At 51.0% G+C, this 25,355-nt stretch overlaps 2 protein-coding genes across 23 annotated transcripts in view; both read left to right on the top strand.

Moving 5' to 3' along the window:
• Nucleotides 1–356: 356 nt before the first annotated feature.
• MED1 (mediator complex subunit 1) lies at nt 357–20,598 on the top strand. The gene is made up of 17 exons (XM_009096577.4): nt 357–520; nt 2,510–2,616; nt 3,345–3,423; nt 4,020–4,074; nt 5,748–5,880; nt 6,590–6,618; nt 6,965–7,036; nt 8,599–8,673; nt 9,008–9,081; nt 9,328–9,417; nt 10,335–10,446; nt 11,068–11,192; nt 11,785–11,903; nt 12,803–13,004; nt 13,582–13,677; nt 13,780–13,885; nt 14,912–20,598. The coding sequence occupies exons 1-17, from the start codon at nt 493–495 to the stop codon at nt 18,156–18,158; spliced, it is 4,749 nt and encodes a 1,582-aa protein (XP_009094825.3). The 5' UTR covers nt 357–492; the 3' UTR covers nt 18,159–20,598.
• Nucleotides 20,599–20,942: 344 nt separating this feature from the next.
• The window catches only part of FBXL20 (F-box and leucine rich repeat protein 20), a 41,081-nt gene continuing 36,668 nt past the window's right edge, over nt 20,943–25,355 (top strand). For 18 of the 22 annotated variants that reach the window (XM_050985821.1, XM_050985817.1, XM_050985816.1 and 15 more), the window contains exon 1: nt 21,549–21,705. In XM_050985821.1, the coding sequence (XP_050841778.1) occupies nt 21,664–21,705 (42 nt within the window). In that variant the 5' untranslated portion in view covers nt 21,549–21,663. Of the gene's footprint in view, nt 20,985–21,548; nt 21,706–22,717; nt 22,897–22,928; nt 22,950–25,355 lie in introns of those variants that run through there. The other 4 variants (XM_050985819.1, XM_050985822.1, XM_018921321.3 and 1 more) reach the window with 4 other exon arrangements.

The raw sequence follows: 25,355 nt of genomic DNA, 5'->3' as shown, positions 1-25,355 counted from the left end.
CGCGAAATCGCGCGGTCGGCAGCTCCTTCCCGGCCAACTTTATTGGGGCGCGGGGCGGGGACAGCGCCCCCTAGCGCCCGGCCCGCAACAAAGCTCCATGGCGGCGCCGCCGCCGCCCCGTCGGCCCGGCTTCCCGCCGCTCTCCCGCTCCGCCGCGCTGCGCTCTAAAGCCACCGGCGGGTCGCTGTCGAGCCCGCCCCGGCGCACCACCGGCTAACGGGCGGTTAATGCTCCGTTAGGGCTGCACAGCGGCCGCTGCCGCGCTTCCAGCAGGCTGAGGGGGCGGGGCGTGCTGGCTCCCGAGCCACGCCCTCCCTTGCGGGCGCGGCGAAGTCTCGCGAGAGCGCGGGAGCGCGGCCGCGGGTGCAGCGATGGCGGCGGCCGCAGCCGTGTGAGGGCGAGGGCGGCCCGGCCGCCGCCCCCGCTGCCCGCCCGCTCCCGATCCCTCTCCGCTCCCTCTCCCTCTCTCGATCCCGGCCCCGGACCTGCAATATGAAGGCAGCGCCGGGCAGCGCCGAGGGTGAGTGCGGCGCAAGGGACGCGGGGGTTCCCGCCGGCCCCGTGAGGGAGCGAGGGGGGCCCTGTGGCTCCGGGGCTGGGCAGCCCCGGGCTGGGGATGAAGTGAAGCCCCGAAAGGTGATACGAGCGAGGGTCTCAAAGGAGATTTGAGGTCTGGGCCATCTCTGTGATGAGGAGGGAGCGCGGAGCCGGGCCTGGTTACTGTGGAGAAGAGAAGATTGAGAGGGGATCCCATAAACCCGTACAGAAATCCTCAGGGGGTGTCAGAGCTTGGTGCCAGACTCTGTTCAGTCAGCGCCAGGACGAGGAGCAATGGCCAGAAACTGAAACACAACAAATTCCACCTCGGCATGAGGAAGAGTTTCTTTTCAGGAGGTGTCAGAGTCTTGGAGCAGCTGCCCAGGGAGGGTGTGAGGTCTCCGTCTCTGGAGAAATTCCACACCCACCTGGGCACATTCCAGGTGACCCTGCCTGGCCAGGGGGCTGGGCTGGGTGATCTGCAGAGGTCCCTTCCACTTCTCTCCTGGGATTCTGGACAACTCACTGTTGGTTGGGGAGGGGGCTTGGACCAGGTGAGCACCAGGGGTCCCTTCCCACCTCCAACATCCTGTGGTGATGCAGAGAGGTATAAAGTGCCTGAAAACAACCCCAGAATAGCTGGGGTTGGAGGGGACCTCTGGAGATCATCACCAATCCAACCTCTCTGCCAAGGAGCAGGGAATACATCTGGGTTTGGAATGTCTCCAGAGCAGGAGACTCTAGAACACCCAGCACACATTCATTCCTTCTTTTCTCTTGGATGTGGGGGACTCACTGTGAGGTCTGTGGCCTAGGAGAGCATCAATAAGGACCCCAAACCGTGGAAGGTTGACAGGTGGAAGTCACAGGATCCTGTGAGGTGGCACTAAAATGTCCTGTTTGCCTTGGACCCTCTGGAGCTGGGGACAGAGTTTATTCTGGAATGATGCCCACTGGGTTTTTTTTTTTTTTTTTTGACATGAAAGTATAGAAAGCTTTGTCTCTTGGCAATAAAATACAGGATTTGGGTGCTCCTGAAGGCCATGTTCTCTCTGTCACCTTCCAGTCACTCGTCCACTGCTCTGTCCCCTCCCAGCACAGGGAGCCATGTCCTGGCTCTGGAACAGCACTGAGGGGACACAGCCCTCAGCTTTGGAGGGATTGTGGAGTCATGGAATGTCCTGAGCTGGAAGGGACCCACAGGAGCATCAAAATTCAGCTCCCAAAAATCCCACCCTGTCCCTCAGAGCCTTGTCCAAACACTCCTGGAGCTGTGTCAGCCTTGGGGCTGTGACCATGCCCTGGGGAGTCTGGGCAGTGCCTGAGCACCCTCTGGGATAAGAACTTTTCCCAAAATCCAACCTAAACCTCCCTGGCACAGCTCCAGCCACTCCCCCAGGTCCTACCACCCTCTGGGGTAAGAACTTCTCCCAAAATCCAACCTGAACCCTCCTGGCACAGCTCCAGCCACTCCCCAGGTCCTGCTGTGAGGCAGGAATGTGTCTGAGCACAGAATTTGTGACAACTGGAATGACTTGGTTGAGGTTTTTCATGATGGAAGGTGTGAGGATCTTTCAAGAAGTTGGGAGAGAGAGCAGAGGGGGAGTCCAGGACACAAAACCCACCTCACTGCTTTAACCCTATGTTTCCCAAACCCTCAGTTTCCTGCCCCAGGTCTAACCCTTGGGATCCTGTCCTGGCAGAACTGAACCTGTTGAGGCCACATCACTCAGGGATGGTGCAGAACAGGAGCTGGGCATTTTCCAGACAGGAATTCCATGGGATTTTCATGATCCTTTAGTTTTAACAACCTGGGATATTCCATGACATTTACCTCACCTTGAGGTCTGGGGTTAAACCAGCAGTAAGAAAATTCTTTGAAATCATCTTCAGCTTAAAGGTGGAAAGTTTTCTGAATTGTGAAGCTTCCAGTATTGGCTCATTGTGTTTCCTGAACATTCCTGTGTCCCAGAGGCAGAGAAGCTGAACAAGATGAGCTCCCTCCTGGAGAGGCTCCACGCCAAGTACAGCCAGAACCGGCCCTGGACAGAAACCATGAAGTTGGTCCGGCAGGTCATGGTGAGCATTGCTGGGCTCTGAGCAGGACCTGCCTGCAGCTTCTCTGCTGATGGCTTTGTCTTGGGTTCCTAGATCTCTTCCAGCTGTTTTTGGTTTGGTTTGGTTTCACTCTCTCCTGAGGGGTGCAGGGGAGGGAGGGATGTCCAAACCCTCCCTGCCTGTTGTGTCTTTCCCTCCCCTAATTACAGATTAGTGCCAGGGAAAGGGTCAAACTTGTATTTTCTGCTACTTACCCTTCCTGGATATTGTTTTGTAGAGCAGTGACTTGTTGTTTTGTGGATATTGGTTTTGTTCAGTGACACTCAACACTCAGCCCTGGCTTAGTCAAGAAATGGGTTTGAAATGTTGGTGTGGGTGGGGGAAGGAGGAGCAGGAGGCAAGGGAGATCTCAGCAAAGCCTCCTGCCCATACTCAGGTGTTAAAAGTTTGCCCAGCTCTTTATTTTTCTGTCACCTCTTCTAAAACTCTCAGCTCAGACCTATAAAAAGTTGCTACATTCTGTTCTTCCAGCTGGGCAAGTTGCTAAAAAGAAAATAATTCCAGGCTTGCCTTTGTAATCTGCAAACAGATACTGTTCACCTAGAGGAATCAAGATGTTTTAATTTGGGGATGAACTCTAATCTGCTTTAATTATCTAAATAAAACTCATTTGGCTCTCAGAAGTTGCCATAATTCCCTCCTACTGAGGAACAAGGAAAAACGATATATTTTTTTTCTGTCTGCCCAAGGAAAAACGTGTGGTGCTGAACTCAGGGGGACACCAGCACCTGGTGAGCTGCTTGGAGACCCTGCAGAAGGCCCTGAAAGGTTGGTGTGTCCTCTGTGTGCTCTCCACAGGGTGGAAAATCCTATGGAAATGCTCCATAAAAACCACACGGGGTGTTGCTGCTGTGTTTCACAGTGTTCCTGGTGCTCAGGGGTTCATCACACACTGAGCTCAGTGCCAGGCAGGACAGTCAGGCTGTGCTGCTTTTATTGGGAAAATAAAATTCTCTCTTTATCCAGACAATCTGTGGCTGCCCCATCCCTGGAAATACCCAAAATGGGACAGGGCTTGGAGCAACCTGGGAGAGTGGGACGTGTCCTGCTCATAGCAGGGTGGGACTGGATGGGCTTTAAGGTCCCTCCCAACCCAAACCATTCCATGATTCTCTGAGTGCCCATACCTGGATTCCACTTGCAGAAGGAATTCCATTCTCTCCTTGCAGTTTGGGAATATTTGGGTTTCTCTGTGCACACCCTCGTGTCTGTATTTGGGGACATGTCCTGTGTGGCTGCACATGGGACAGTGTGAGCAGACATGGGAGGGAGTAACCAGCTGAGATTTGGTTTATTGCTGGTGGGAATTCCTTAGGGAATGTTGGATCTTTCCCCTGAAGTTTGGTTTTTGTTCCCTCCATCAGTGTCATCTCTGCCTGCCATGACCGATCGCTTGGAGTCCATCGCGAGGCAGAGCGGGTGGGTCTGCTCCTCTGACTCATGGAGAGACTTCTCCTGCTGCCCTGCCCCCCCAGAACCTTGTGCTGCTTGGGTTGGGGGGTTCTGTGTGCTTGGGTTGGGGGGTTCTGTGTGCTTGGGTTGGGGGGTTCTGTGTGCTTGGGTTGGTGTTCTGTGTGCTTGGGTTGGGGGGTTCTATGTGCTTGGATTGGGGGGTTTTGTGTGCTTGGGTGGGGGGTTCTGTGTGCTTGTGTTGGGGGTCTGTGTGCTTGGGTTGGGGGGTTCTATGTGCTTGGATTGGGGGGTTCTGTGTGCTTGGGTTGGGGGGTTCTGTGTGCTTGGGTTGGGGGTTCTGTGTGCTTGGATTGGGGGGTTCTGTGGTGGTTGGGCTTGTGTTGGGGGTTCTGTGTGCTTGGATTGGGGGGTTCTGTGTGCTTGGTTGGGGGGTTCTGTGAGCTTGGGTTGGGTGTTTTGTGTGCTTGGGTTGGGGGGGTTCTGTGTGCTTGGGTTGGGGGGTTCTGTGTGCTTGGGTTGGGGGTTCTGTGTGCTTGGGTTGGGGGGTTCGTGTGCTTGGATTGGGGGTTCTGTGTGCTTGGATTGGGGGTTGTGTGCTTGGGTTGGGGGGTTTGTGGCTTGGATTGGGGGGTCTCTGGTGATTGGATTGGTGTTTCTGTGTGCTTGGTTTTGTTGGGGTTGGTTTTGTGGGCTTGGATTGGGGGTTTTGTGTGCTTGGGTTGGGGGGTTTTTGAGCTTGGATGGGGGTTTCTGTGTGCTTGGATGGGGGGTTATGTGTGCTGGGTGGGGTTGTGTTGTGTTGGAGGTGGGTGATTTGTGTGCTTGGCATTGGGGGTTTTGTGTTGTGGGTTTGTGCTGGATTGGGGGGTTTGTGTGTTTGGATTGGGGGGTTTGTGTGCTGGATTGGGGAATTTGCGTGTGGGTTGGGGGTTTTTGTGTGCTTAGATTGTGGGGTTTGTGAGCTTTGTGTGGAGTTGTATGCTTGGCTGTTGGGGGTTTGGTGGGTTTTGTGGAGTTTATTTATTGGCTGAATTTGGGTGGGTTTTGTGTGGTTTTGTGTGCGTGGATTTGTTTGCTTGGATTGGGTGAGTTTGTGTTTGTGTGGTTGTGTGCTTTTGGGGGTTCTTGCTTTGTGAGTTTGTTGTTGGATTGGGGGGTTGGGGGGGTTTTGTGTGTTTGTTGTGCTTGGATTGGGGGGTTTGGGTGGGTTTTGTGTGAGTTTGTGTGCTTGGATTGGGGGGTTTGGGGTGGGTTTTGTGTGAGTTTGTGTGTTGGGGAGGTTGGGGTGGGTCTTTTCATGTTGTGATTTGTGTCGTGGGGTGGGTTTTGTGGAGTTTGTGTGCTTGGGGGAGTTTGGGGTGGGTTTGTGTGATGTTTGTGTGCTTGGATTGGGGGGTTTGGGGTGGGTTTTGTGTGAGTTTGTGTGATCTGGATTGGGAGGTTTTGTGAGCTTGGATTGTGGGGTTTGTGTGATGGATGGCAGGATTTTGTGTACTTTGTGGACTGGGGAGTTTGGTGTGCTTGGATTGGGGGATTTTGGGTGAGTTTAGGGTGGGTTTTGCGTGCTTGGTTTGGGGGGTTTAGGGTGGGTTTTGTGTGTTGGATTGTGGGGTTTAGTGGGATTTTGTGGGTTTTTTCTGTGCATCTCACAGCGATTTCTGTTCTGTTTGCCCCGGCAGCCTCGGGTCCCACCTGAGCGCGAACGGCACCGAGTGTTACATCACCTCAGACATGTTTTATGTGGAGGTGCAGCTGGACCCTGCAGGGCTGCTCTGTGATGTCAAGGTGGCTCACCATGGAGAAAACCCCGTGGTGTGTATTCCTGGGAAAGAGGAACCCTTGTGCTTTTGGGATTCCTGGTTATCTCCCTTGTTTGAGCAGAGAAAATGGGTTTGTTTAACATTCCCTTAGACCCAGAGTACACCCTGCTGCTCATTCTAGTGGGAAGTAAAATCCTCCAAGGAGTATTTGGTCCTTTGTGGGAATTTCTTATCAATGCACACTATGGATTCACAATTTGCAAAATATTTGGGGAAGTTACCTCCATTTTTCTGAGAATTTTGTGGAAGTTTTTGCTGTTTCCAAGGAAAGGAAAAGGAAATTATTCTTACACAGCTCAGATCTGGGAATGGAAAGTTCTAAAATGTGAAAATGCTGGGGAGAAAATGCCCCTTCTGCATGTGGAGGAGAGTTTAAGCTTGGTGTTGATTGGCCTCTCCTCAAAACACCCCATTTTTAATATCCCTATGTAAGCTCATAGATTTTTCAACCTAAATCTTCACAGCTTTAGAAGTTTATTCAAATTAATAATTTAAGAGGAAATGTTATTACCTGGATTTGTCCCAGCAGAGCTTGAGGAGCAGAAGTAGAGCCACAGCAAGTGGTTGTGAGCATTGTGTGGCTTCCAGGAAAAGCTGATGCTTGGGAATTCCCTGCCATGATATTTCCCAGTGCAGAGCTGCACAAAGCCCGGAGTGGCTGCATCCCACACTGACATCCTTGTGTGTTCTTTCCTTTCCAGAGCTGTCCAGAGCTGGTGCAACATCTGAGGTGAGTGACAGGGGTGGGTTGTTGTGTTTTCTCTTTACTGTAAGGATCTGATGCTATTTGATGTCTGGAAACACAAAATTCTTCACAGCTGCTCCTTCCCCACAAAGTGTCTTCACTTCTCCAGGGATTTTCTGGCTTTGGCTCAGATCTTGTGATTCTGGCTGCTGTGCAAGGTATCTTCAAAGCCCACAGCACATTCAAGCGGGATCATTTGAAAGAAACACATTTTCATGTAGCAAAAGTTTTTTTTTTTAAGTGGCTCAGCATCTTATTAATATCACTTTTTTAAATGAAATCTATCTGTTCCTAATTTGAATACTTGGTAACTTCCTCCTTTTCCTTTCAGAGAGAAAAATTTTGATGAGTTTTCAAAGCATCTGAGGGGACTTGTGAACCTGTATAAGCTGCCAGGGGACAAGTAAGTCCAGGGTATATTTATATCCACAGATATAACATGAAATATAACAATCTAGAATACATTTATTTATGCACACATATAAAATTAAAAAAAAAAACTTCAAGCTTGTAGCGCGAACGGCACCGAGTGTTACATCACCTCAGACATGTTTTATGTGGAGGTGCAGCTGGACCCTGCAGGGCTGCTCTGTGATGTCAAGGTGGCTCACCATGGAGAAAACCCCGTGGTGTGTATTCCTGGGAAAGAGGAACCCTTGTGCTTTTGGGATTCCTGTTTATCTCCCTTTGTTTTGAGCAGAGAAAATGGGTTTTATTTAACATTCCCTTAGACCCAGAGTTACACCCTTGCTGCTCATTCTAGTGGGAAGTAAAATCCTCCAAGGAGTAATTTGGTCCTTTGTTGGGAATTTCTTATCAATGCACACTATGGATTCACAATTTGCAAAATTATTTGGGGAAGTTACCTCCATTTTTCTGAGAATTTTATGGGAGTTTTTGCTGTTTCCAAGGAAAGGAAATTATTCTTACACAGCTCAGATCTGGGAATGGAAAGTTCTAAAATGTGAAATGCTGGGAGAAAATGCCTTCTGCATGTGGAGGAGAGTTTAAGCTTGGTGTTTGATTGGCCTCTCCTCAAAACACCCCATTTTTAATATCCCTGTGTAAGCTCATAGATTTTCACCCTAAATCTTCACAGCTTTAGAAGTTTATTTCAGATTAATAATTTAAGAGGAAATGTTATTACCTGGATTTGTCCCAGCAGAGCTTGAGGAGCAGAAGTAGAGCCACAGCAAGTGGTTGTGAGCATTGTGTGGCTTCCCAGGAAAAGCTGATGCTTGGGAATTCCCCTGCCATGATATTTCCCAGCTGCAGAGCTGCACAAAGCCCGGAGTGGCTGCATCCCACACTGACATCCTTGTGTGTTCTTTCCTTTCCAGAGCTGTCCAGAGCTGGTGCAACATCTGAGGTGAGTGACAGGGGTGGGTTGTTGTGTTTTCTCTTTACTGTAAGGATCTGATGCTATTTGATGTCTGGAAACACAAAATTCTTCACAGCTGCTCCTTCCCCACAAAGTGTCTTCACTTCTCCAGGGGATTTTCTGGCTTTGGCTCAGATCTTGTGATTCTGGCTGCTGTGCAAGGTATCTTCAAAGCCCACAGCACATTCAAGCTGGATCATTTAAAGAACACATTTTCATGTAGCAAAAGTTTTTTTTTTTTTTAAGTGGCTCAGCATCTTATTAATATCACTTTTTTAAATGAAATCTATCTGTTCCTAATTTGAATACTTGGTAACTTCCTCCTTTTTCCTTTCAGAGAGAAAAATTTTGATGAGTTTTCAAAGCATCTGAGGGGACTTGTGAACCTGTATAAGCTGCCAGGGGACAAGTAAGTCCAGGGTATATTTATATCCACAGATATAACATGAAATAACAAATCTAGAATACATTTATTTATGCACACATATAAAATTAAAAAAAAAAAACTTCAAGCTTGTAGGTTTGCACTGCACAGTTCTTTCAAGTTTTCTTATATTTTTTATTGTTTTTTTTTTTTTCCTAAGCAAACTCAAAACTAAAATGTACTTGGCTCTGCAGTCCTTAGAGTTGGATCTCCAAAAGATGGCTGGGATGTATTGGTAAGTTTTATGGTGTCTGTGTGGTTTTCTAAATATCTATAAATGCTTAGAGCTCTGAGAAATTCCTTTTTAACTGCAGGATTTGATTGGAAGAGAGTCTAAAAGGCAAAATAAAAGTTTGTAACCAGGTGAATTCAGTGATGATGTGTTTTAAATTGACAATGCTGTAGAGGGTAAAGCAGCTTTTGTTTTACCTGTACAGTGAGGCGTTTTGGATCAACCCCTCTTTGGGTCCCAGAAATGTGAATTTTGAGTTGAAATCAGTCTCAGCACAGGGATTTTGGCTTCAGGTGTGGCTGTGGCTTGTTTCAGACTGTGATTGCCTCTCTTGCAGGCAAGCCACCAATGCAAACCCCCTGGACAAGATCCTCCATGGCAGTGTTGGCTATCTCACCCCCAGGAGTGGAGGTACCTGTGATTCACTCTTAAAAAAAGGAATTAATTTTAATTAATTAAAAAAAAATTTCTTCCTGGCCTCAAGTATGGGTCATAGTTCCACATTAACTGATGACTCAGTTACTTATTTATTATTTATAAATAATAAAGTAAAAGAGGGAGTAAAGTAAAGGTCTTGGGGTGTTTGTGTGGCTTTGTGGGGTGGGGGTGATCGGGATGACTTCTCAGGATGCCTCATCAGGAGTTTCTCTCCCCCAGGTCTCCTGATGAACCTCAAATATTACGTCTCCCCCTATGATTTATTTGAGGATGGCACTGGAGCCCCCGTGGTTCTGCACGAGAACAATGGTAGGTGAGCTGTGCAGCTGCTGGGGGCTGCTGCTGCCTGAAGGAGGGAAGGGAGCAGAATTCCAGCCCAGCCTCTGCTGTCACCCTGTCCAGCAGGACAGTCACAGGCTGTCCTGTGGGTTTAATGAGCCCAGGTGTAGACACTGGCCCCAGGTGACCATTGGACCTTGTGGCTGAGCTCCTGTGGGCTCAAGGAGTGACAGTTTGCAGGCAGAGCCTTTTTCCTTGCAGTGAGTCTCATTTTAATATGGGGTTTATTTGGTTATCTGAATAAAAACATAGAATTCCAGAATGGTTTGGGTTTAAACCAAGCTCATCCACTTCCAATCCCCTGCCATGGGCAGGGACACCTTCCACTATCCCCCATCCAGCCTGGTGCCTCTCCCATCATACTGGAAGGTTGTTTTTATACATGGACATCTGGCTCTTGTTACAGTGCCAAAACCAAGCTGCAGTTGTGAGGGAAATTATCCAAAATCATAATTTGTTTTGCTTTGCAGAGAGCAAACTACAAACTCAAAAATACATTTGGAAAATATTTTGAGGGTGATGCAATTGGTCCACCTGGCAAGAGGGAAATGGAGATTTGGGTAGAACAGTCAGTTTGGCTGTTGTCCATTCGGTCCTGAAGGTGAACAGTGAACTCTGTGCCTTGTGGGGAAAGCCAGAATAATATTTTATAGAATCACAGAATATTTTGTGTTGGAAGAGACCCTAAGGCTCATCCAGTTCCATGGGCAGGGCCACCTTCCACTATCCCAGGTTGCTCCAAGCCCCATCCAACTTGGCCTTGAACACTTCCAGGGATGGAGAATATATTTAATTCATATTCAATCCACAAAACTTGCCACTGGTGGGGGTTTTTTTTTCCATCAGCTCATGTCCTTGTTGTGCTTTTCTCCTGCTTCCCCCTGCAGTTCCTCGCTCGCTGGGGATGAACGTGTCAGTGACAGTGGAGGGAACCATGGCAATGCACAAACTTCCAATTGCTCCACTGATCATGGGCTCCCATCCTGTGGACAGCAAAGGGTAAGGGCAGCACAGCAGGCCAGCACTCAGCTGGGGGAGTGTCACAGCAATACAACAATTCCACACGTGATGCCTGTAGGCCAAGAAATGCCTGTTTCAGTGTGGTGTTTTCTGAGACCCCCAGAGAAGGCACAGAGGAATCTGACTCCATGCTCTTAGAAGGCTAATTTATTATTTGATGATGTTATTTAAAGAATGCTATGCTAAAACTATACTAAAAAATAGAGAAAGGATACTTACAGAAAGTTTAACGAGATACTAATGAAAAACCAGTGACTCTTCCAGAGTCCTGACACAGCCTGACCATGATTGGTCATTCAGTTAAAACAACTCACATGCTGGATAAAAAAAATCTCCAACCACATTCCAAAGCAGCAAAGCACAGGAGAAGCAAATGAGATAATATTGTTTTTCTTTTTCTCTGGGGCTTCTCAACTTCCCAAGAGAAAATCCCGGGCAAGGGGATTTTTCAGAAAATATGACAGTGCCATTTCAGGGCTCTCAGGTGCTTCTGAGGGGTGCCTTCATTTTTAAGGTGTCTTTGAGCAAACATAAATGTTGTGTCAGGTGAGAGCAGAAGCCCTGCAGTTCACAGGAACTTTTGTGCCCCCACTCTTCCAGAACTCCATCTTTCTCCTCGATCACCAGTGCCAACAGCGTGGACTTGCCTGCTTGTTTTTTCCTGAAGTTCCCACGTCCCATTCCAGTGTCTCGAGCTTTCATCCAGAAGCTGCAGAGCTGCACAGGTGGGTTGCAGACCTGTCAGACACATCTCTGGGGTTTTATTAATGTTCCCTTGTGTCTATCAGTAAATGCTGCTGATTTTTAACACGTCCCAGGGGAGCTGCTCAGGGTTTTGTGCTGTTTTCAGTAACACCTGGACAGGCTTGTATTGTATTTGCCAGATCCCCAGACGAAAGAAGGAATGATGAATCTGACTCCATGTTCTCAGAAGGCTAATTTATTATTTTATGATACTATAATAAAGAATGCTATACTAAACTATAATAAAGAATACAGAAAGGATACTTACAGAAGGCTGAAAAGATAATAATGAAAATTTCTGACTCTTTCCAGAGCTTCAACACAGCTTGGCCCTGATTGGCCAATGAGTCAAAACAATTCATAAAAACCCAATGAAACAATCTCCAAACACATTCCAAAGGAGCAAAACACATGAGAAGCAAATCAGATGATTATTGTTTCCCTTTTTCTCTGTAGCTTCTCAGCTTCCCAGGAGCAAAATCTTAGGCCAAGGGATTTGTCCAGAAAATATGACTGGCCCAGGTTTTCCACTGGATTCAGATGCCATCATTCCGTGCTGTCTTGTCCTTTCAGGTATCCCCCTGTTTGACACACCGCCCACGTTTGTGCCCCTGTATGAGCTGATCACACAGTTTGAGCTGTCCAAGGAGGATGATCCCCTGCCCCTGAACCACAACATGCGATTCTATGCCGTAAGTGCGCCCTCCCAGCCAGCCTGGGCCACCTCCACAGCACCATCTCAGGGGCTTCAGCTGCCTTCCAAGTGGGTTAAACAAAATGGGTTCCTTGTGCTCCCAATCACACACGTCTCATGTTTATCCAGCAGTTCTGGAGCTGTTCTGTGCTTGTTTGGAGGAGAGAAGAGCTCAGAGCTGAAAATTCAGTGCCGGATGTTGAACTGTAGCTACTTATTTTTGAGTTTGTTGGTTACACAGGGCTTTTATCACCTCAGTCACATTCAGAACAGAGCAGGACATTTATTCACAAACAAAACTTGTTCTTCAAGCATTTGGATTCATGTACAGGTCCTGGCACAGGTTTCCCAGAGAAGCTGTGGCTGCCCCATCCCTGGCAGTGTCCAGTGCCAGGTTGGACAGGGCTTGGGGTAATCTGGGATAGTGGGAAGTGTCCCAGTCTGTGGCACTAGATGGGATTTAAGGGCCTCCCAAGCCAAACCATTCCATGATTCTGTGATGAGCATGGTGCTTAGGAAAATTAGGTATTGAAAGCTGCTTTGCTGTTGGAGTGCAGCTGCAGGGAGGAGAGCAGAGGGGCTGAGCCTGTCCCTTCCTTTTGTCCCTTGATGTGTGGCTGAATGAATTGCAGCATTTTGGGAGAAATCCTTAAATTTGCGGATGAGTGTTGACTCCAGAGGATTCTCTCCCCAGAAGGGAAGCCATCCAGTGTGAAACTGTTGTAGTGGGAGCAGTGAGTGCTGTTGGGCAGTACTTCTGAGAAATTCAAATCTTTTCCTTGATCAGAGCGGAAGGAAAACATCCTCAGTGTTTGTCCAAAGGTGACGTGGTGTCAGTGGCCTCTGAGCACTGCTGGGTGTCCATTATCCCCTTCTAAAGCAGGGATTGTTGGTCAGGCTCTTCCAGGACAGCAGCACTGTTACTTCCTGAACAAGGACGCTCCTCTCCCGGACGGACGGAGCCTGCAGGGGACTCTGCTCGGCAAAATCGCCTTCCAGCACCCCGGCAGGGTGCCCCTCATCCTCAGCCTGATCAGGCACCAGGTGGCCTACAACACCCTCATAGGCAGCTGTGTCAAGAGGACAGTCCTGAAGGAAGGTGGGTGCCACCTCCAGAGGAGTATCAAGTGGGAGTGATGAACTCTGGGGGGTTTTCCTCATCAGAAGTGAAGCCTCTGCTGCTTCCCTTGGTTTATTTCCCCATCTGTGTGGGGGTTTTAAGGCTCTGGTTTATTGTATTGGTGACAGGAAGGAATGATGAATCTGACTCCATGTTTTCAGAAGGCAAATTTATTATTTTATGATGCTATAATATATTAAAGAATACTATACTGACTATACTAAAGAATACATAGAGGATACTTCCAGAAGCTTAAAATGATAATAATGAAAACTTGTGCCTGACACAGCTTAGCCCCAACTGGCCAATGAGTGAAAACAACTCAAGAGCAGAAACCAATGAAACAACCACCAGTTGGATAAACAATCTCCAAACACATTCTAAGGAGCAAAGCACAGGAGAAACAAATCAGATTAATTATTGTTTTCCTTTTTCTCTGAGGCTTCTCAGCTTCCCAGGAGAAAAATCCTGGGTGAAGGGATTTTTCTAGAAAATGTGAATGCCACACTGGTTCATCTCCACTCTTCCTTCAGTTAAAAGTTCTTGTGTTTTTCAGATTCTCCTGGGATCCTGCAGTTTGAAGTTTGTCCTCTCTCTGACTCCTGTTTCAGTGTGTCCTTCCAGCACCCTGTGAACGACTCCCTGGTGTGTGGTAAGTGGCCTCAGGGGCAGCAGGAGCAGCATTTCTGGGAGGGCTGGCAGGGTTTCCTCACCCTTGTGAGCAGGATTTTGATCTCTCCCTGCTCTCTTGCAGTGGTGATGGATGTGCAGGACTCCAGCCATGTGAACTGTAAGCTGTACAAAGGATTGTCTGATGCCCTCATCTGTACAGATGATTTCATTGCCAAGGTTGTTCAGAGGTAAGCTGGGATTTTGTCCCACCTTGAGCTCCCAATCACACAGATGAGCTCTGCTCCATCTCGTGTTTTTCCAGCAGTTCTGGAGCTGTTCTGTGCTTGTTTGGGGGAGAGAAGAACTCTGAGCCATGCTGAAAATTCAGTGCCAGACATTGAACTGCAGCTACTTATTTCTGAGTTTGTTGTTTACACAGGGCTTTTATCACCTCAGTCACATTCAGGACAGAGCAGGACATTCCCAGGGCACAGCACTCCTGTCACCTTTTGGGTGGGAACCACTGGTTTTGCTTCCAGCACGTTACAGACTTGTTATTCCTCAGGAGAATGTGGTGGTAACACTGATTTTTGAGCTCAAAAAGCTGCTCCTGCCCATGGCAGAGGGGTAGAACTGGATGGGCTTTAAGCTCTTCCAACCCAAGCCATTCTGGGATTTTTATAAGGTTGTAGGAAATCACGTTTACCAAGGTGTTTTCTGCCAGAATTGGAGGAACAACCCAGAATCCTTCAGAAGACAGGACAAGGGGAATGGCTTTAAACTGAAGCAGTAGTTCTAGGTGGGATATTGGGAAGAAATCCCTCCCTGTGAGTGTGGGCAGGCCCTGGCACAGATTCCCCCAAGAAGCTGTGGCTGTCCCTGGATCCCTGGCAGTGCCCAAGGCCAGGCTGGATGGGGCTTGGAGCAGCCTGGAACAGTGGGAGGTGTCCCTGCCATGGCAGGGGATGGCACTGGATGGGCTCTAAGACCCCTTCCAAACCAAAGCATTCCATGATTCTGTGCTTTTTAACTACCAGATAATGATCTGTCAGCTATCAGTTATTAGAGATAATTGATTAATCCTCCCTCTGGGATTGCACGTGCAGATGTCTCTCTGAATTCAAGCAGAAAAGCAGGACATAAAACCTGGACCTGCTGCTCTCCTGTGCAAGCCCCTGAGTGCTCATTTTGTACCTGCTGGAGGTGTAGAACCTCCCCAGTGGCCTTTGCTGAGGGCAGCCAGCCCCACCCTGACCCTGTGCTGTGTCTTGCAGGTGCATGTCCATCCCTGTCACCATGAGAGCCATCCGTAGGAAAGCAGAAACCATCCAAGCTGACACACCAGCTCTGTCCCTCATTGCAGAGACAGTTGAAGACATGGTGAAGAAAAACCTGCCCCCAGCCAGCAGCCCAGGGTATGGCATGACCACAGGCAGCAACCCAATGAGTGGGACCACCACCCCAACCAACACTTTTCCTGGGGGGCCCATCACTACTTTGTTTAACATGAGCATAAGCATGAAAGAGAGGCATGACTCGGTGGGCCATGGGGAGGACTTCAGCAAAGTGTCTCAGAACCCTATTCTCACTAGTTTGTTGCAGATCACAGGGAATGTGGGGTCTACCATTGGCTCAAGTCCAACCCCCCCCCACCACACACCACCACCAGTATCCTCACCAGCCAGCAACACCAAGAACCACCCCATGCTCATGAACCTTCTTAAGGAGAATCCTCCTCAGGATTTCTCCACTCTTTATGGGAGCAGCCCTCTGGAAAGGCAGAACTCTTCCTCTGGCTCCCCCAGAATGGAAATGGGCCCTGGGGGGAATAAACAAAAGAAAAAAAAATCCCGCGTGCCGGCCGACAAGCCCAAGCACCAGACTGAGGACGATTTCCAGAGGGAGCTCTTTTCCATGGATGTTGACTCCCAGAACCCCATTTTTGATGTCAACATGACTGCAGACACCCTGGACACCCCTCATATTACGCCAGCACCCAGCCAGTGCAGCACTCCTCCTACCACGTACCCCCAGGCTCTGCCCCACGCCCAGCCCAGCATCCAGAGGATGGTTCGCCTGTCCAGCTCGGACAGCATCGGGGCCGATGTCACCGACATCCTCTCGGATATAGCCGAGGAGGCGTCCAAGCTGCCCACCAGTACTGAGGACTGCCCACCCATTGGGACTCCAGTCAGAGACTCTTCTAGTTCAGGACATTCACAAAGTGCCCTCTTTGACCCCGATGTTTTTCAGACCAACAGTAGTGAGAACCCCTACACAGACCCCGCAGACCTGATCGCGGACGCCGCTGTGAGCCCCAACAGCGACTCCTCCAACCATTTTTTTCCAGACGGGGTAGATTTCAACCCTGACTTGCTGAACAGTCAGAGCCAGAGTGGTTTTGGGGAGGAATACTTTGATGAGAGCAGTCAGAGCGGGGACACCGATGATTTCAAGGGCTATGCCCCCCAGGCTCTAACTAATTTGGGGGTGCAAGTCTTGGGGGGTGATGGGGGGGAAAATAAATTTAAGGGGAGTGCTCCGTCCGATACGGTGGATTTTAGTATTATTGCAGCTGCCAGCAAAGCACTGGGGTCCTCTGACATCATGGAGCACCACAGTGGAGGTCAGAGCCCTTTGCTGAACACGGGGGATTTAGGAAAAGAGAAGTCTCAGAAACGGGTAAAGGAAGGCAATGGGTCTGGAAGTGCCATGGCAGGTGCTGGGATGGATGGGAAGCCGGGGAAGCGCAGCCGGACGCCATCCAGTGATGGCAAAAGCAAAGAGAAACTCCCAAAGCGGAAGAAGCAGGAGACAGATGGGAAATCTCCATCCCACAGTTCATCCAACAGGCCCTTCACGCCACCAGCAAGCACAGGTGGGTCCAAATCTCCGGGGAGTTCGGGCAGATCCCAGACTCCTCCCGGGGTAGCTACTCCTCCTATTCCAAAAATAACCATTCAGATCCCAAAAGGAACAGTGACTGTTGGCAAACCGTCTTCACACGGCCAGTACACGAGTAGTGGTTCTGTCACCTCCTCCAGCAGCAAAAGCCATCATAGCCATTCTTCCTCCTCCTCCTCTTCTTCCTCCTCTTCAACCTCAGGCAAAATTAAAAGCAAATCAGAAGGGTCTTCTGGCTCCAAGATGAGCAGCAGCCTCTACTCCAGCCAAGGCAGCTCCGGCTCGGGTCAGTCCAAGGGCTCGGCCCAGTCGGTGGGAAAGCCGGGATCCTCCCCCATCACCAAGCACGGCCTCAGCACCGGCTCTGGCAGCACCAAGATGAAACCTCAAGGAAAGCCATCGTCCCTCATGAACCCTTCCATGAGCAAACCAAACATCTCCCCGTCCCACTCGAGGCCCTCGGGGGGTTCTGACAAACTCGCCTCTCCCATGAAACCTGTCCCGGGTACTCCCCCGTCATCTAAAGCGAAGTCACCCATCAGTTCAGGTTCTGGTGGGTCCCACATGTCTGGGACTGGATCAAGCTCGAGCATGAAATCCTCTTCAGGAATGGGATCCTCCGGGTCTATGTCACAGAAACCGCCTCCCTCGTCCAATTCCTCCACGGCATCTTCATCTTCTTTTTCATCCAGTGGGTCTTCCATGTCTTCATCCCAGAACCAGCATGGAAGCTCCAAAGGCAAGTCCCCCAGCAGAAACAAGAAGCCATCTCTGACTGCAGTCATTGACAAGCTGAAGCACGGGGTGGTCACGAGTGGGCCTGGTGGAGACGACCCCATGGATGGGCAGATGGGGCCGAGTTCCAATTCCTCAAGCCATACAATGTCCTCCAAACACAACATGTCTGGGGGGGAGTTCCAGGGAAAGCGCGAGAAGAGCGACAAGGAGAAATCGAAGGTCTCTGTTTCTGGAGGATCCGTCGACTCTTCCAAGAAGAACTCGGATTCCAAAAACGTCGGAAGCACTGGAGTGGCCAAAATTATCATCAGCAAACACGATGGTGGCTCCCCCAGCATTAAAGCCAAAGTAACTCTGCAGAAACCCGGGGAAGGGGGCGGGGACGGGCTGAGGCCTCAGATGGCTTCTTCCAAAAGCTACGGATCGCCCCTGATCAGCGGCTCCACCCCCAAACACGAGCGCTGCTCCCCCAGCCACAGCAAATCCCCGGCCTACACCCCCCAGAACATCGACAGCGAGAGCGAGTCGGGCTCCTCCATCGCCGAGAAATCCTACCAGAACAGCCCCAGCTCCGACGATGGCATCCGGCCCCTGCCCGAGTACAGCGCCGAGAAGCACAAGAAGCACAAAAAGGAGAAGAAAAAAGTGAAAGACAAAGACAGGGACAGAGAGAGGGAGAGGGAGAAGGACAGGGATAAGAAGAAATCGCACGGGATGAAGCCTGAGAGCTGGTCCAAGTCTCCCATCTCGGCAGATCAGTCTCTGTCCATGGCGAGCAATGCCATCCTCTCGGCCGAGCGGCCGTCCCGGGCCAGCCCCGAGTTCCTCATCGGGGAGGAGGATGATGATCTCATGGATGTTGCTCTAATTGGCAATTAATTCTCTCAGATGAGCTGTTTGCAAGTCCTGGAGGGAAGGAAGGAAGGAAGGATTCATCTCAAACCTGCCGCACGGATCTTCACGGGGTGTGTTTGGAGAGGGGGAAAAATAAGTATTTCTAAGGTATTTCCAAGGTTTTCAGACCACCAAGGTCTGTGCAGAAGGATGTGGGTGCCAGCAGCCAGGTCCCTGCCTGTGGCCTTCATCCTGTGGGCACTTCCATTCTTCCTGAATTTCTGAGTATTATCATCCCTGTGGGAGTTTGTGGGGATGAAGTTGAGTGTGGGAATTTGGGAACAGCTCCCAGACATAGGCTGGTCTGGGAGATCCCAGCCCCTTTGCCCTCTTCCCATTCAGGATAAGCTCCTTTTGGATGTAGGAAGTTTTAAAGTAATTATTTTAGGAAATGTTTTAGGGCTGGGTTTTAATTCTTTGGAAGAAGGAAAACCACAAGGTTTTTAATTTATTTTATTTCCCATGGCATTCCTTCATTCAAGGCCTGGCTTAGCATGGTGCCTCTGGCACAAGCTGGGCGCTGTTTCCTCATGGAAATCAGGATTTTATCCCAGGTCACAGCTCTGAGGGATTGCTGCTGCCTTGGGTTTGCCTTCCCATTTATTTTAGCTATTTATTCACCTCCATGTGGGAACACCTCATGCTCCTTGTTTTCCCCCAGTGGGAATTTGGGTAGAGCCCAAATTTGGGGTTTGGGGGGCTCTGCAGCTTTGGTGACATTCCAGCACAGTGAAATTCCAGCAAATCTCAATGGAAAAGGGACTCCTGCCTGCACCATCAAGCTTCCCTGGAATCTCCTCGTGCTGCTGAAGCTGGGAATTGTGATCACACACAGGGGCACTGCCCTGGGAAGGATTCTCCAGCTAAGGGAGCTCTGTCCTGCTTGGAAAACAGTCCCAGAGTGGCTCAGCTGGGATCAGAGCTGCAGCAGAAGTGTTGATTTCCTTAAAAGATGGATTTTCCCCTTTTGGCTGGAATTAGGAGCATGACTCAGGCATCCTCTCCGGGCTGATCTTGTGGTCCCTGAAAGGAAAAGAGACTCAGGAGAGTGTTTTATTTTTAAAAGCAGTTTCATCTGATTCACTGAAGTGGAATGTGGGAAATCAGGAGTTCTGCAAACAAATCTCCTGTGGAATTATGTACTGAGCAGGATCCTGCTCCCTCTGGATTTTGCTGTGGGTGCTGGAGGCCAGGATTTCCCTGTGGGAATGAGGTTGTGCTTCACCTTGGGGGATGCAGCGAGAAAAGTTGGCAAGGATTGGAGTTTTTCTTTTAAACCACTGAAATTTCCCATCCTGGGCTGTTTGGTTTCCAGCTTTTTTGGAAAGTTTTTAGTAGGTTAATTGTAGGGATTTTTCACCCATTCCTGCTGCCTCCAGATTAATTCCAGGGCTCCTGCAGAGTCTGGGAGCCTGAATGTCTCCCAAACTCCCCCCAGCTCTGGAGAACTTTTCCCTCCTTACATTTTCCAGTATTTATCCCTTGCTCCTGGTGTCCTGCACACCACAACCTCGCCCTCACCAGAGCTTGAAATGATAGGAAAATGGGAATTAAATCCAAGCCTGGAGCAAACACTGATACCTGGCACAGTGTTGGAATTGTGGAGCTGTGGGGTGCTGCAAAGAGGATGTCAGGAACAAAATCCCAGAGGGATTCAGCTGGACACCCTCCTCCAGTGGCTCTGTTGGGAATGGTGCCAGCTCAGCCTCTGGAGCTGCCCCCATCTCCTGCTTTATTTAATCCATTTTTTTGGACAAAATCCCTCGGATGAGTTGTACAAGGGGGCACAAAATAGCCTTCCAAAAGAAGCACTTTCAAGTGGAATCCAGACTGGGAATCCCCCAGGATGGCTCCCTGGACTCGTCCTCAGCCAGAGCTGTGTTTTCCTGCTGGTGCTGCACGCTAAAAGTTGGAAGGGAAAGCAGCAAAATTGACAGAAAAACCTCTTTTAAAAGGAACAAGCTGCACTCATTTCCTCTCCCCTCACCCAGACCAAAGCTCAGTATCCAAAATTCCCCCTGTGGAAGGTGGGAACAGAGGGAACAATGTCTCCTCCAGCCCAAATTTAAAGCTTTTCACCCCATTTTGGTGCCCTGTCCCCTTCCAATGACGTCAGTCCTGGGAGAACTGAGGTGCATGACCACGCAGAGGCTTTGGGGTGTCAGTGCTCGGGCTCTGAGAAATGGTTTATTTTTGGAATATTTTTGCTTATATTCTCAATAATTTTACATCTTTCAGTATTCAGAAAGATAAAAATAAAGTGAAAATTAAATATAAGCCAAACCTTTTAATCTCAGGTGGTGAAGTGAACACGGAGATTAAAAGAAACTGGTTCTTTTCCTCGAGTATCATGCTGTACATAAATCCCTGGCTGGAAAATCGCTGGAATTGTAAATATCCCGGCTCCCGCGGCAGTTTTTTTGGGCGGAAAGTGGAATTTCAACTTTTTTGGAAATATCGCAGAGAACATGTTTATTTACATGCAAATAAACCCCTTTGGTACAAAGCGGTCTCGCCTCCCTGCTGGGGGAAGGGTCACAAGGGCATCCCCGCCATGCTTGATTTTCCCGCGAGAATGACATCACCGTGACGTCATCCCCACGCCCAGCGCTGATTGGTGGAACTCGCCGCTCCCGGAAGGGACCGGAGGGGCGGGGGACGCCCCCCCCCCCCTCCCGGGACCCCCGATCCCCGCAGCCCCCCGGACAACGGGGGGAGGATCCTGCGGGCCGGGGGGGTCCCGCACCCCCGGCACCGGGGCAGGGGGCGGGCGGACCCCACGGCGGCGCGATGGGGGCGGCGGCCTGCGGGGTAGGTGGGGTGGGGGGAGCCTCGCTCCTGTGTGTGTGTCCCCCTCCCCATCCTTTCACCCTCCCCGGGACAACCCCGGACCCGCATCCTCAAGGCAGCCCCGGTCGCGCTACCCCCGGCTCCGGGACCCCCCACCCTCTTTTCCGCATCCACCTTTTCTCCCCGGGGGCGCTCCCGCTTCCCCCCTCCTCTCCCAAACCCCCCATTCCCCATCTCGCTGTCCGCCCCTCTCCCCTCCCTCTCCCACCGGCTCCGGGACCCCCTCCCCTCACCAGCCGCGCTCTCGTCCCCCTCTTTCCCGCACCCACCTTTTCTCCCCGGGGTTCCCCCTTCCTCTCCCCTCGCTCCACCCGAACCCCTCATTCCCCACCCCGCTGGGCGCCCCTCTCCCTCCCCTCCCCTCCCTCTCCCTCCCCCTCCCCTCCCCTCCCTCCCCTCCCTCTCCTCGGTCCCCTCGTTCCCCCCCCCTCCCCTCACCGCGGCCCCCCCTCCCCGCGGCGCGCGGCGGCCGCGCTGTCCAATGAGCGCCGCCGTTGCTGGCAGGTGCGGAGTGTTTTTGTTTTGGGTCGAAGTTGAGGCCGGAGCGGACGCGGCGGCGGCGCCGGGCGGAGGCCGCGGCTCCGGCACCCCCGAACCCCCCGGGCCTCGCGCCCCCCGCCGCCCCCGCGCCGGCCCCGCCATGCGCAGGGAGATGAACGGGGTCACTAAGAGCCGCTTTGAGGTGAGGCCCCGGCCGGTCCCGCGGGGGGAGGCCCGGCCTGGCCCGGCGGAGGAGGCCCGGCCGCGCTGTGAGCGACCCCCCCTGAGGGCCCTGGGGTCCCTCCCAGACCCCGGCCCTGAGGCACGGGGGGGTCTGTGTGAATGGCGCTGGGATGGGGGGTGGAGATTGAAGGCGGCCCGGGGGGCTCAGGGCAGTGCCCCCCGGGTTTGGGGGGAGCTCGGTGTGATATTTCTCCCCTCCACCCCCCATTTTTGGGGGGGATGCTCTGCTGACAGATGTGAACTCCCGCGGGGGGTCTGTGAATGGGGGTGGGGGTCGGGGGTGACTTTGGGGACAAAGAGGAGAGGCTCAGGGCTGTGACCCCCGGGTTTGGGTGGCTGGTTTTAAACTCCTCCCCAACCCATTTTGGGGGGTCCTGTGGGGGGCTCAGTGTGAACGAGGCTGGGGAGGGTCGGTGGGTGGGGGGGCTCAGGCCTGGACTCCCGGATTTGGGGGGCGTTGGTGTGAAACCTCTTCCCCCTCCATCCATTTTGAGGAGGGGGTTCCCCCGTCTGTTTCTAACTCGAGGGGGGGCCCTGCTCTGAATGAGGCTGGGGAGAACCGGGGGAGGGGGGTGCGAGTTTGGGGTGGGGGCTGTATGAAACCTCTCCCCCGCCCCATTTTGGGGGTCCCGCCGCCTGTTACACCCTCCCGGGTGGGTTTGGGGGGCGCAGAGCTGCTGCCAACGTGTTGCTGCGGGTGCCAGAGCTGCCAGCCAAGTTGATGATGGAGCAGGAGCTGTGGGAAAATGCGCCTGGAAAACACCACAGCCTTTGGGGAGCGGGGCTGGGGGGGCGTCCAGGCGGGAAAAGGAGCCCCCAGCGCCGCTTTTTTTATTTTTGGGGCAGTAGCCAGGGGGAAAAAAATTTGCTTACGGGGAGGTGGGGGATGGAGAGGACGGAAGGAGAGGAGGGTAAACAATGAGATCTATTGAAAGGCCGTGGCACAAAGCGGAGCGTGGAGCCAGGGCGATTCCAGCCGCATTGTTGTCCCAGCTGTCTTCCCGTGGGAGGAGGAGGAGGGGGTAGGGAGGAAGGGCAGCGGCGGGATTTACTTCCCATCGCTGCGAGAGGCTGTGGAGGATGGAAATCCCTGCTCGCTGCTTCTCCGGACTGCCCGGCCCGTGTGGGGGATAAAAAAGAGCCTGGAATGGTAAAGCCGTGGCTGGAGGAGAGGGGTGGGATGGCGGTGCAGGGAAAATGCTGGTTAGTGGTGAACCGGAGAGGCTCTGGGGTGGATTCCTTAGCCCTGGAGCTGAGAAAGGCGCAGGAAATACTGGTGGTCTCACACTGCACGTGGGATTGTTTTCTTCCTCCCTCAGATCCGTGTGAGAGCTGTGAGTTTGGGGTGGGCTCAGGTGTTTTAAATGTTGTAATGTTCGTGTTCTGTAGCACTAAAAGCACCCTGGGAACTCCAGAGAGGAGCCGGCACGTGAGCCCTGCATTATCCAGGGTTACTGTATTTACTGTTCTGGGCTCTTCTTCCCTCCACTGATGTTTTTTTTTTGTTTTTTTTTTTTTTTTATCCCTGAGAGTTTTTTTTTTTTTTTTAATTTTGCACTGCTGCAGAGCAACTGGATAGAGAGTAAAAGCAGGTTGGTGACAGATTTTGGGGGGAATGTCTCCTAGGAAATCAACATCCTTTGCTTCCTCAGCCTTGCAGTGCTGGGGTTCATTCCAGTTTTGGGAGGGTTTTCATCAGGGTTGCACCAGGACACGATGAACCCAGTTCACTGGGGAAAAAGAGTGGGGAAGAGCCTTGTTTGGTCTGTTTTGGGTGGGGTTTTTTTTCTTTGCTGGAATGTTATTTTCTTCTCATAGTAAAAAAACAGACGAGTTGGAAAAGGAGCAAAATGCTCGAGGAGCCTTTGAGGCCTAAAATTAATTTTTAAAACCTATATTTATAGAGGAAGAGTTGGTGTGTTATAGAAAGGATTATTTTGAGCTACAAGAAGTGCCTTTGAACATCATCCTGTTTCTTGGCTGTTTTGGTTGCCTTGTCCTGTGGCTGCCCCATCCCTGGAGGTGTCCAAGGCCAGGTTGGAGAGGGATAATCTGGGACATTGGGAGGTGTCCCTGCCCGTGGCAGAGGTGGCCCTGGATGAGTTTGAAAGTCCCTTCCATCCCAAACTATTCCATGATTATAAACCCAAGGAATCCTTCATTTCCCCAGCATGGATTACCTCTGACCCACTCACCTGGATAACCTGGAAAGTTTCAGAGCTGTTTTCCTTTATATCTGTGTTTTTCCACTGAGGTTATGTTGGTCAGAAGAGTTTCCAAAATGTGTGTTCACACTTAGATTTATTTTCCAGAGGGGCAGAATGAGTGGAAATTCCTCCGTGCTTCCTAGAAACCAGTTTGTGATGGTTGTGCTTTGCAAGTGAAAGGTCTGTGAGAGTTCACATTTCATGGCACAGGGGGAAAATCGGGCAGAAATGTCTGGAGACTGGGAGCTGCTCTTCAGAGCTGTGGAATATTGTCAGGTCATGACAATATTCCTCTTCCTCCTCCTCTTCCTCCTCACCTGTGGGTCCTGCCAGGGCAGTTCCCCTGGCTGAGCAGGGGGAAGTAGGCCCTTTGAGTCTGGAATGTTTGTTTTGGGGTAAAAATAGCCCGATCTGGGGCTGTGACTAATATATTGTGTCTGTTTCAGGCTTGAAATAACGGGTGAGTTGTGGAGGGGGAGGCTGGGTTGGGTTTGCACTTGGTTTATTGTCTTTAGTGGAGCCACGTAAACAGATTCCTGAGCCATTGTTGTTGGGTAATTCACAAATCCAGTCGTGTGGGGGGGTGAATAATAATAATTCCTTATTGTAGGAATAAAATATGGGCAGAGCTCCTTCAATTGGACTTGCATGTGGGTTTCTGATTCCAGGAAGAGTGGAATTCTCTTTTTCCTGGGAATGCCATGGAACACATTGGGATTAGTCCCTTTACAGGAGGTGTGGCCACCACAGAGAAAATCACCACTTACTGCAGCAGAGCAAACAAAAAGGGAAAACATTACCCAGATTGACTCCTAATTCTCTGTGGTGTTGGTTTCATACCCCAGCAGCTCCCAGTCCATGCTTATGTGCTTATATTTGGGATTTCTCAGCTTCCTGCCTGATGAAGAGCAGCCAGACAACAGCAGAGAGGAGGGGAGGCATCTCCTGGCGCTTTGAGTGACTCCTGATGCTCTGGGAGGACTCATCCATCAAGGCCCAAGTTCTCTTTTCCATCTTCTCATGCCCTAGGATGTCACCTGGAGCTGTCCTGGGTTTCCCTCAGGATTAAGTAATTCCAGGGAATTTTTTTCTTCCTCTGTGAACCATCTGTGTAGTCTCCTCTACATCCTCAAAACCACCAGCACACAAACAGCTCCATCCTTTCCAGCTTCCTCTGGGAGTCCCCAAAGCCTGCAGTGAGCAGGAGCTGCTCCTGGCTGTGAAGTGTGGGTGTCCATGGGGCAGTTTGTCCTGGTAGAAGTGAAATTTTGGCAATTCCAGGGATGTCTCTGGGGAATGAGAGTCTGTGGTGAGCCCTGTGAGCACCTTCAGCCTGAGAAATGCTCAATCTCTGGCATTTCTGTGCTGGATTCAGGGTCCTCAGTGGAAGGGAATCCTGACC

The sequence above is a fragment of the Serinus canaria genome, chromosome 27 (assembly GCF_022539315.1).
Source record: "Serinus canaria isolate serCan28SL12 chromosome 27, serCan2020, whole genome shotgun sequence".
Taxonomy (NCBI): Eukaryota; Metazoa; Chordata; class Aves; order Passeriformes; family Fringillidae; genus Serinus; species Serinus canaria.
The sequence above is the reverse complement of the archived record's forward strand: the minus strand, read 5'-3'. Positions and strand labels throughout refer to the sequence as shown.

Coding starts and splice junctions, on each gene's coding strand:
- MED1 (XM_009096577.4), top strand. CDS start 493: ATGAAGGCAGCGCCGGGCAGCGCCGAGG. Junction 13,005..13,581: donor GAGGACAGTCCTGAAGGAAG/GTGGGTGCCACC, acceptor TGTGTTTTTCAG/ATTCTCCTGGGATCCTGCAG. Junction 13,886..14,911: donor ATTGCCAAGGTTGTTCAGAG/GTAAGCTGGGAT, acceptor TGTGTCTTGCAG/GTGCATGTCCATCCCTGTCA.